This window comes from Engystomops pustulosus, chromosome 11 (assembly GCF_040894005.1).
Source record: "Engystomops pustulosus chromosome 11, aEngPut4.maternal, whole genome shotgun sequence".
NCBI classification, from domain to species: Eukaryota; Metazoa; Chordata; class Amphibia; order Anura; family Leptodactylidae; genus Engystomops; species Engystomops pustulosus.
The window spans coordinates 72408622-72420912 of record NC_092421.1 but is presented as its reverse complement, the minus strand read 5'-3'; the positions used below and the strand labels follow the sequence as shown (position 1 = coordinate 72420912).

Below are 12291 nucleotides of genomic sequence, written 5' to 3'. Positions count from 1 at the left end.
TGATCGGATTTTGGCGCATCAGCGCCGGCATGCACGCGACGGAAATCGGGGGGAAATTGCGCCGCATTTTTTAAAAAAATGTGTCGCGAAAATTGCACTTACCTTCACCAAGTATAGGCCGGTGAATTTCAGGGCATTCCAGCGGACCTCGGCGGACTTCAGCGCAGCACGAATGGGCCGGGTAAGTAAATCTGCCCCACTGACCCCATTGTTTTTAGTATACAAATATCCAAAGCTTTATTACACGTCATAACGGAACATCAAACATTTCTGTCAATTTAACGCTGATTCTTTTAATTGATTTCTTTCAGATTCCATTTGTTGAAATACAGGTAATAAAACTATTCTGTAATAGATGGAAATTGATATGGAAGTAAATGTATAGATATTGTACCTGGCTCTGCTCAGACCCCCATGATGACTTCTACTAAAAGAGGAACAGGCGTCTAGTAGCTTTGGTGACACAACATGTCTATGGTGGCAGCAAAGTTGTATAAAGGCTGAAGGGATAAATTCCTGTCAGTATAAGCCAATGGGGCTTATTTACGAAGGGTCCGCGGACGCACTTTCCAACATTTTCGGGTTTTGCATGGCTGTGACAGGTATTTTAATGGGGATTGTGATGCACGGGACCGGATTGTGGCACAGCTGCAATGGCTTTCATGCAACAGTAATCGGGGGGGGGGGGGCAGGCTGTCGGACGATTCGGACTGATTCAGACTCAGTGCGGGATTTAACTTTCGAATCGTGTCGCAAGACAATGCACTTACATGCACTGGGAAGAAGAAGGTGAACTCCGTCGGACCTGAGCGGGGAAGCGACACAAGCAGGATATCCGGTGCACAATCTTAGTGATTCGCGGCACAGTGCATTGTACACAGACAATACACTTTCGGGGAACGCGTCAGGACGGGTAAGTAAATGTGCCCCAATATGTCCGTATGTGAGAAGAATATTAAGATCTTTCTCTTGTGCTCATAGGATCCAGCGAGGAACAGGATTGCCCAGTTTTTGAACATCAGTCTCACCCAAGGAATAGCTGATCTTTCCTTCCTTCTCTCCTCCGAGCCCCAACTTGGGACATATTCCATTCGTATCCAAAACTATTTGCATTCCTTCAGAGTAGAAGAATATGGTAAGGAAGCTCCCTACTGTTGAGAAGATGTAGGCTTATTTTTGGGATATTTTGGGGACATTGACTACGCTGAAGGTCCGTAGACAGAGTAGTCACTGGACATTGGGTTATTATTTTATTGGGCTCATATCACAGGTTTGTGTCTGATCTATAATGCATTTTCTGTTTTTGTTGGTTTCCATAGTTCTTCCAAAGTTTGAAGTCATCGTTGAGCTCCCTAATGTGGTTCTAAAGAACAGGCAGACTTTTCCAGTGAAGATATGTGGCAGGTAAGGAACTTCTTAAGGAGATTCTTCTTGGATCTTAAGGAATCTGAACGCCCATAAAAAAAAACTGAGTGAAGGTAAAACCATATTTGAATATTATGTACAATCTGCTCCGCTCCTCCTGCTCTATAACATGCTGCCTGCAGTTAGGGCACTATGTACAATCAGATCAGCTTGCTCCTCCTGCTCTATAACATGCTGCCTGCAGATAGGACACTATGTACAATTTACTCAGCTCCTCCTGCTCTATAACATGCTGCCTGCAGATGGGACACTATGTACAATTTACTCAGCTCCTCCTGCTCTATAACATGCTGCATGCAGATGGGACACTATGTACAATTTACTCAGCTCCTCCTGCTCTATAATATGCTGCCTGCAAATAGGACACTATGTACAATCTGCTCATCTCCTCCTGCTCTATAACATGCTGCCTGCAGATGGGACACTATGTACAATTTACTCAGCTCCTCCTGCTCTATAATATGCTGCCTGCAAATAGGACACTATGTACAATCTGCTCATCTCCTCCTGCTCTATAATATGCTGCCTGCAGATAGGACACTGTGTACAATGTGCTTAGCTCCTCCTGCTGTATAACATGCTGCCTGCAAATAGGACAATATACAATTTGTTCAGCTCCTCCTGCTCTATAACATGCTGCCTGCAGATAGGACACTATGTACAATCTGCTCCGCTCCTCCTGCTCTATAACATGCTGCCTGTAGCTAGGACAATATACAATTTGTTCAGCTCCTCCTGCTCTATAACATGCTGCCTGCAGATAGGACACAATCTGCTCAGCATTTCCCATAACATTCGGCCTGCAAGTCTTTCAGCACCATCAGCACATTAGTTGTTCCCTTAAAAAAGAATGACTAAAAAAGATTTTCCCTCTCTTTCTTCCTGACGTTTGTTCGTCCATCCTTCAGGTACACATATGGGAAACCCGTTCAAGGGACTTTTAAGGGCAATTTATGCCAAAAATCTGTCAGCATGTTTTCTATGTTTCCTAATGCTGGGAGCCCTGGCACCTGTGTTCCCATCAATGGAAAGGTGAGATCTTTAGTATCTCATGTAGCAAGTACAGTTTTGTTAATATAAAATATATATAATATAAAATCTTTATTGCTGATAATCATTTGACCTTTAAAATATTTATGTTATATATAAATGAAAGCTTCACCCTATACATTTCTAATATGTCTTCCTTAGTTGGATCACCTGGGTTGCTCCAAAAACACTATAAGTTATTCCTCTTTTCAATTACCAAGTCAAGTCTTTGGGGGCACCCAACAAAAACTGGAGGGGACGTTCACAATCACAGAAGAAGGAACAGGTGAGGAGTCAATATCCAAGAATTTTAAGATTTGATGCACAGTCTAATATTGTCCAATCAGCGCTGACCTGCAGAAACACGCCCCCAAGTGGCCACACCCACTTTGTGCACTGCTCAAATTGGAGTTTAAAACCTCCCAAATCCCCCCACAGGAAGCTTCCCAAATGTATCTTTCCTGTTTCCTTCCCAAATGTAACTTTCTTGTTTCCATGCCAACTGTTACATAGATATCAGTTGTATCTTTATGCAAATTGAAAGTGGACGACCCCTTTAAGTGCCCTATAAAATTCTTGTTTTACATGATGGGGAGTCGGGAAGCAGTAGACTTCTTTTAACACCAGCCCTATATACAGAAGTAAAATGGAATTTGTATTTGCAATCCTTTATACATTTTGTAATTGTTCCATTAAACCTGTTGAAACTTAATAAGTAGAGAAAATATTTCACTCGTTTTTTTTTTTTTGCTTTTAATTTTTTTTCCATTTTCTTATTTCATTTAGGGATTGAGCTTTCTGCCACTGCTGAAACCAGTATATCCGATGGCTACACCGTATCATTTGTGGATCCGAGGTCTACGTACAAGCCCGGTCTGCCCTACTCCATAACAGTAAGTTATCCAAATGCTTTGTGGAGGTAAAGTTACATTTTCTCATTGGTTGGAATGAGAGATGAGCAAATGTATTTGTCAAAGATTTCAAACATTTCATTCGATCTCCCAATTTTCCAGCATCGAATTGAATCGAAACTGTCCTTCCTCTCTTTCGACAAACCTATGTTGTTTTCAAGATTGGTGTGTAACCTACTGTAGTCCTTAAAAACACATATTTTTCCAAATTTTTTCATCAGGGTTATACTTAATCTGAAAGGAAACCTACCACCACAGGTCTACCTATTAAGGTAGATCCGGTGGTAGGTGCATCTAACGAATGTAAGGATAGACCTTTTTAAGGCTAATTCTTTGCTCCACTCTATCTTTTAGAATCTTTTATCAGGGTAATATGCAAATTTTCTAAAGAGGCTACTGGGGCATGGAGTAGCCGGAGCTGAGGCTGCTTGACGCGGCTACTCCACGCCCCAGATATCTTCAGCATGCAGCTATGAGAAGCTGGGTGCACTCATCCGCGAAGCCGGAGTTCTGCGCATGCACAGATCGCAGGCCGGCGGCTGCTTGATCTCAGCTCAGAAGCAGGAGCTACTGTGCATGCGCAGAACTAAGGCTTCGTGGACGAGTGTGCGCAGCTCTTCGTAGCTGCGAGTTGATGACATCTGGGTAGGAGGAGCAAAGAGGCTACTGGGGCGTGGAGTAGAGGTGACGTGTAGCCTCCGCTCCGGCTACTCCACGCCCCAGTAGCCTCTTTAGAAAATGTGCATATGACCCCGCTAAAAGATTCTTAAAGACAGAGGGAAGTAAAGGATTAATCCTACAAAAAGGCTATACTTCTATACGTTAGATGCACCTACCTGCGTATTTACCTTCATAGGTAGTTCTGTGGTGGTAGGTTTCCTTTAATCCTAATTTTTACCTTAACACTTATCCTAACTCTATCCCTAAAATTTGTAGAAAATGTAAAAAACAATATAGGACCTTTTGTTATATTTAAAAACTTCAAAAACAAATGGAGACCTATTAGATTATTGCCCAAACCAAATCTTTTGTCAAATTTGGTGAGTCTTCAGCTAATCGAATGTTTCGGTCATCTCTTAGTGTAATAATAGTAGCCTTTAAAAAAAATGATATATAAGGGGTGATTTATCTTATCTGTGTTTGTTTTGACTTGTTTTTGCCTGTAGTTTTTCCGTCTGCTACTTTGGTTATTTATCAATCTCACATTTTCCTTGTGTTAAATTGGGGATTTTTTTATAAGATTTCTTTTTGAGACATTTGTTACAAATGTCACACAAATGTCGCAAGTCATATTTTCCTTAAGTTTTCCTTAAGTATGGTTTAGTCTGGAGTTTTTTTTTTGCGCCAAAAAATGTTGCAAATGTGAGACAATTTGAAAAGATAAATGTCATTTGCGACATTTAGCACATCTGGAATAGAAGATAAATGAGTCTTACTGATGAAAAACAAATGTCCGGCACATTACAATTTTTGCGCCTTTTTGGGAACATTTTGAAATGTCTCAAAATGTTCCCAAAAAGGCGCAAAAATTGCAATGTGCCGAAAAATATTTCAAAAAAGACAAAAAAACAGGAAGAAAAATAAAGATAAATGACCCCCATAGTATGATAACTGTACTAGGGACAAGGGTTAAATGTATTGTTACCCTGATAGAGTTGTCCATCTTTTTAGGGTACATTCAGACGCCCGTCTATGGGCACGAATATGTGGTCGCAAATTTGTGGTCGCATTTACATCCCTATAGACGGCAATGGCGGCTCGGTGTCAGTACGGCCATACACCGGGTAAAGGTAGAGCATGCTCTATGTTTTCGGGAGTGTGTCTCAATGTGCTGCTGTTTCCTATGGAGAGGGGAGGGGTCACCTCCTCTCCAGCGCACGGAGGGCATACCACCGTGTGAATGCACCCTTAGTATTATTAAATACACTAAATTTTTGTGAAAGAAGCACCATATTTTCCAAATGGTAATTTGTGAATATTTTGTAGTTAGAGGTGTTGGACTCCAAAAAGTGGCCAGTTTCGGGGGAAGAAATGTTGGTCAGCTGTGAAGGCGGGAATACGTCCTTCAAGCAGACGTTGGTGACAGACGACCGTGGACGGGCTTTGTTCACCGTGGAAAATACAACAGATTTGACAGAACATATTGTAATAAAGGTAAATACGTGAGAAGGAATTGGGGCCACTTAACTGTTGGGCTCTCACACATTGCCGGTTGCACTTACTTCCCATGATGCATCTTGTCTTTTGCCATTTACAGGCTACAACAAGCAGAGAGAGGAGCCAATATGCCGGAATTTTAAACCCAGTCGATGCTTATGTGATGGTTTTTCCCCTTTATTCTTCTAGTAAAAGCTTCTTAAACTTGAAATCTTTAGGGAAGGACAATTCTTGTGGTTCACAGCAGGAGATCCACGTTCAATATATTATAAAACATGCGGCACTAGAGAAAGATACAAAACAGCTGGATTTATATTATCTGGTAAGTGATTCCATTTTGTGTTTGGTCATTTTAGTGAAGTTTGTGTTGACATTCAATATCCAATGGAAAAAATATGTTTTTTTTCCATGGAGCTTTACCTGGAGATATTGGGGCAGATTTACTTACCGGGTCCTGTCGCGATCCAGCGGCGCTTTCTCTGCGGTGGATTCGTTGCCGGGTGCAGGTAAGCGTGTGTCCAGCGACACTTTTTTTTTTTTTACATGCGGTAGTTTTTTCGAATCCGTCGGGTTTTCATTCGGCCACGACCCCCGATTTCCGTCGCGTGCACGCCGGCTCCGCTGCGCCACAATCCGATCGTGTGCGGCAAAATCCAGGGGCAATTCAGGGAAAATCAGCGCAAAACGGAAAAATTCAGGTAACCCCGGTGATTCGGGCCCTTAGTAAATGACCCCCATTGCTGCCTAGAAATTCTAAAATGTCTCTAGAATAAAGCTATACATTCCCTATGCATTATTTTAATTGAGCAGAGTTTTTTGTTTTGATAGTAATATTATTTTACTTTCAAAATAATGTAAAATATTCAGTTTTAACATTATTAAGGAGCTCTAACCCCCCAAAAAAAGAAAATTGAATACAAACCAAAGCAATTGTATATAGATGACCAAATCTATTTGTAGATTCAGTACAAATCCGATGATTTTTCACTGAACCAAATCTGATTCGATTCTGATTTGGCACGGACAGATGTTAAATATATACGATCAGGGGCGGACTGGGAATTTAAAGTGGCCCTAGAAAAAAATGTAAAAGTGGCCCCATTCTGTGGGCGGGGTCAAAACAAGTAGGCGTGACCTGGTGATGTGGGTGGAGTTACTAAACAGCGCAGAGAAAGACACTCATACTACCTCCCTTATACAAGAATAACGCTTCTTTTATAAGAGCACACAACTAATACTGCCCTTAAGTAAAATATATTGTAATACTACATTTTATGTACAGGAATATAACTACTATAATACTGCCCCCTATGTACAAGAATATAACTACTATAATACTGTCCCCTATGTACAAGAATATAATTACTATAATACTGCCCCCTATGTACAAGAATATCACTACTATAATACTACCCCTATGTACAAGAATATAACTCCTATAATACTGCCCCTATGTACAAGAATATAACTACTATAATACCGCCCCCTATGTACAAGAATGTAACTACTATAATACTGCCCCCTATGTACAAGAATATAACTACTATAATACTGCCCCCTATGTACAGGAATATAACTACTATAATACTGCCCCTATGTACAGGAATATAACTACTATAATACTGCCCCCTATGTACAGGAATATAACTACTATAATACTGCCCCCTATGTACAGGAATATAACTACTATAATACTGCCCCTATGTACAGGAATATAACTACTATAATACTGCCCCCTATGTACAGGAATATAACTACTATAATACTGCTCCCTATGTACAAGAATATAACTACTAAAATACTGCCCCATATGTACAAGAATATAACTACTATAACACTGCCCCCCTATGTACAGGAATATAACTACTATAATACTGCCCCCCATTGTACAAGAATATAACTACTATAATACTGCCCCCTATGTACAGGAATATAACTAATATAATACTGCCCCCTATGTACAGCAATATAACTACTATAATACTGCCCCCTATGTACAGGAATATAACTACTATAATACTGCCCCTATGTACAGGAATATAACTACTATAATACTGCCCCCCTATGTACAGGAATATAACTACTATAATACTGCCCCCTATGTACAAGAATATAACTACTATAATACTGCCCCCTATGTACAAGAATATAACTATTATAATACTGCCCCCTATGTACAAAATTATAACTACTATAATACTGCCCCCTATGTACAGGAATATAACTATTATAATACTGCCCCCTATGTACAGGAATATAACTACTATAATACTGCCCCTATGTACAGGAATATAACTACTATAATACTGCCCCCCTATGTACAGGAATATAACTACTATAATACTGCCCCCTATGTACAAGAATATAACTACTATAATACTGCCCCCTATGTACAAGAATATAACTATTATAATACTGCCCCCTATGTACAGGAATATAACTACTATAATACTGCCCCCTATGTACAAGAATATTACTACTATAATACTGCCCCCTATGTACAGGAATATAACTACTATAATACTGCCCCCTATGTACAAGAATATAACTACTATAATACTGCCCCCTATGTACAGGAATATAACTACTATAATACTGCCCCCTATGTACAAGAATATTACTACTATAATACTGCCCCCTATGCACAGGAATATAACTACTATAATACTGCCCCCTATGTACAGGAATATAACTACTATAATACTGCCCCCTATGTACAGGAATATAACTACTATAATACTGCCCCTATGTACAGGAATATAACTACTAATAATATTGCCCCCCTATGTACAGGAATATAACTACTATAATACTGCCCCCTATGTACAAGAATATAACTACTATAATACTGCCCCCTATGTACAAGAATATAACTATTATAATACTGCCCCCTATGTACAAAATTATAACTACTATAATACTGCCCCCTATGTACAGGAATATAACTACTATAATACTGCCCCCTATGTACAAGAATATTACTACTATAATACTGCCCCCTATGTACAGGAATATAACTACTATAATACTGCCCCCTATGTACAGGAATATAACTACTATAATACTGCCCCCTATGTACAGGAATATAACTACTATAATACTGCCCCTATGTACAGGAATATAACTACTATAATATTGCCCCCCTATGTACAGGAATATAACTACTATAATACTGCCCCCTATGTACAAGAATATAACTACTATAATACTGCCCCCTATGTACAAGAATATAACTATTATAATACTGCCCCCTATGTACAAAATTATAACTACTATAATACTGCCCCCTATGTACAGGAATATAACTACTATAATACTGCCCCCTATGTACAAGAATATTACTACTATAATACTGCCCCCTATGTACAGGAATATAACTACTATAATACTGCCCCCTATGTACAAGAATATAACTACTATAATACTAACCCAAGCCAGCCAGCCCTCCCAGTATATAGCCAGCCCCCCCAGTATATAGCCATCCAGTCCCCCGAGTATACAGCCAGACAGTCAGTCCGCCAGTGTACAGCCAAACAGCCTTCCCCAGTAAATAGCCAGCAAGCAACCCCCCAGTATATAGCCAGCTAGCCCCCCAGTATATAGCCTGCCAGTCACCCCTGTATACTGCAGCCCCCTCTGGTATACAGCAGCCCCCTCTGGTATACAGAAGCCCCCTCTGGTATACAGCAGCCCCCATTTATATACAGCAGCCCCCTCTGGTATACAGCAGCCCCCACTGGTATACAGCAGCCCCCACTGGTATACAGCAGCCCCCTCTGGTATACAGCAGCCCCCACTTGTATACAGCAGCCCCCTCTGGTATACAGCAGCCCCCATTTATATACAGCAGCCCCCTCTGGTATACAGCAGCCCCCGTGTATACAGCAGCCCCCTCTGGTATACAGCAGCCCCCACTTGTATACAGCAGCCCCCACTTGTATACAGCAGCCCCCTCTGGTATACAACAGCCCCCTATGATATACAGAAGCCCCCCTGTATATAGCATGCAACAGCCCCCCTGTATACAGCAACACCCCACCACAGTACATGCAAATAAAAAACATGAAACTTACCTTTCCGGCGCTTTCCCCGCTGCTCCAATACATGATCCAGTCCGGCCGCGGTGACAGACCCGTACGCGCCGGCGTCGCAGGCTATGACGTCATAGCCTGCGACGCCGGCCCGTACGGAGCTGTCACCGCGCCGGACTGGATCATGTAGCGGAGCAGCGGGGAAAGCGCCGGAAAGGTAAGTTTCATGTTTTTTATTTTTACATCGGCCCCACCAGTCCCAAACCGGCCCCGGACCGGCCCCAAGTGAATCGGCCCACCGGGATTTCTCCCGGTGGGTCTTATGGCCAGTCCGCCCCTGTATACAATAATAATGGAAGTCTAAGGTTCAATGTCCAACGATCTGTTAAAAGACATCTACTACCAGGATGAAGGATTGTAAACCGAGTACACTGACATACTGGTGTGTGCCCCCTATGGCAGGATCACATCTTCTTTTAGCTTTTATGCCATGGTTTTTACCAAAAATTATTTTAAAATTATGCAAATGAGCCTCCGGAGCTCTGGACTCCATAGCTGTTAATTGAACCTAAAGTCCCTAAGGTTCATTTTGATATTTTTAAAGTCTTTTTTTTTTCTTTTTTTGTAAAAACAAGGGCATAACAAGCTACAAGAAGAGCAAATCCTGCCACACACCAGCATGTACGTGTAGTGTACTTGATTTACTTTCCTTGATCCTGGCGGTAGATTTCCTTTAAAATGTCTGTTGTGTAAAATGCATTTTTGATGGTTTCCATTAGGCTTTTTAAACATTTAGATACTGATCAAATCTTAAAGGGAACCTAATGACAGGTTCCCACTAACATCTTCTTACTGTGCCAGTGTTTTGTTTTTGTTTTGTATAAAAATCCATTGCTCAGATCTAGCTAAAATCACTCACAGAAAAAGTTGCTGGCACCCTGCCAGGAAACTCATTGGGGGTCATTTACTACGGGCCCGAAAATTTCCGATTTGCGCCGATTTTCCCTGTATTGCCCCGGGATTTCGGCGCACGCGATCGGATTGTGGCACATCGGCGCCGGCATGCACGTGACGGAAATCGGGGGCGTGGCCGTACGAAAACCCGACAGATTCGGAAAAACCACTGCATTTTAAAAAAAAAAGTGACACTTGACACGCACTTACCTGCACCCAGCCTGGCTTGGTGAAGGTCACTGCATTCCGATGAACTTCACCGCAGCAGCGCCACCTGGTGGACATCAGAGGAACTGCCTTAGTGAATCCCAGCAGAACCCTAATCCTCCGCAAAGAACGCGCCGCTGGATCGCGAATGGACCGGGTAAGTAAATCTGCCCCAGTGAGTCACAAGGTCATGCTATCTTCATCTCCTTCATAACCCCTCCCTCATTACTGAAGGAGTTGAGAGAGACTTTGGCTGTGTGAATTCCTGAGGGAGGGGTAATGAGGGAGCTGACATCAAATAGTATAATAAGTGACAGCCAGCACGGGTTTACTAAGAATAGAAGTTGTCAAACTAACCTTATCTGCTTTTATGAAGAGGTGAGCAGATGCCTGGATGGAGGAGCAGCTGTGGATATTGTGTTCTTGGACTTTGCAAAGGCATTTGACACTGTCCCTCATAGACGCCTGATGGGTAAAATTAGGGCTATTGGTTTGGCAGAAATCATTTGCAATTGGATTGAAAACTGGCTGAAGGATCGTATCCAGAGAGTTGTGGTCAATGATTCCTACTCGGAATGGTCACCAGTTATGAGTGGTGTACCCCAGGGTTCTGTGCTTGGCCCACTACTATTTAATATATTTATTAATGATATAGAGGTAGGAATTAATAGCACTGTGTCTATTTTTGCAGATGACATCAAACTGTGTAGTGTAATACAGTCTATGGAGGATGTTCATAGGCTGCAGGGGGACTTGGACAAACTGAATGTTTGGTCATCCACTTGGCAATTGAGGTTTAATGTGGATAAATGTAAGGTTATGCACCTGGGGGCCAATAATCCAAAGGCAAAATATGTCCTTGGGGGAGTAAATCTGGGAGAGTTGAGAAGGACCTGGGGGTACTAGTAGATCATAAATTGAATAACAGCATGCAATGTCAATCAGCTGCCTCTAAAGCCAGTAGGATCTTGTCATGTATCAAAAGTGGAATGGACTCTCGTGATAGGGATGTAATATTACCACTATACAAGGCACTGGTTCGGCCACACCTGGAATATGCTGTCCAGTTCTGGGCACCGGTCCATAAAAAGGATGCCCTGGAGCTGGAGAGGGTTCAACGTAGAGCCACAAAAATGATAAGGGGTGTGGAGGGTCTCAGTTATGAGGAAAGATTAAAACAACTAGATTTATTTAGTCTGGAAAAGAGACGACTACGAGGGGACATGATTAATTTATTTAAATATATGAATGGTCCATACAAAAAATATGGTGGTAAGTTGTTCCAGATTAAATCAAATCAAAAGACGAGGGGGCACTGTCTCCGTCTGAAGAAAACAAGGTTTAATCACCGGAGGCGACTGTCAGAACCGTTCAGTGTGAATTGTGTCTCAGGGGTTTTGACACGCCCGATTGCGGTGGTGCAGCAAGTTCTGACAGTAATGTGCAATGTGAATTGTGCCTTTGGAGTCTGGACACACCCGATGACTTTGGTCCAGCAGTTAATGAGTTACCTGGTCTTTGCTGGACTGATGCAGGTGATTTCAGCTCCAATCAGCACTAGTCCTATCAGCTTCTTG

At 41.8% G+C, this 12291-nt stretch overlaps 1 protein-coding gene across 1 annotated transcript in view; it reads left to right on the top strand.

Moving 5' to 3' along the window:
- Positions 1–12291, top strand: part of LOC140106733 (alpha-2-macroglobulin-like protein 1) — a 77888-nt gene that overhangs the window by 8013 nt on the left and 57584 nt on the right. Inside the window, exons 5-12 of the mRNA XM_072131347.1 lie at positions 312–332; positions 982–1135; positions 1320–1404; positions 2334–2457; positions 2617–2740; positions 3241–3347; positions 5352–5519; positions 5623–5844. Coding sequence (XP_071987448.1) covers positions 312–332; positions 982–1135; positions 1320–1404; positions 2334–2457; positions 2617–2740; positions 3241–3347; positions 5352–5519; positions 5623–5844 — 1005 coding nt within the window. The remainder of the gene's footprint in view (positions 1–311; positions 333–981; positions 1136–1319; positions 1405–2333; positions 2458–2616; positions 2741–3240; positions 3348–5351; positions 5520–5622; positions 5845–12291) is intronic.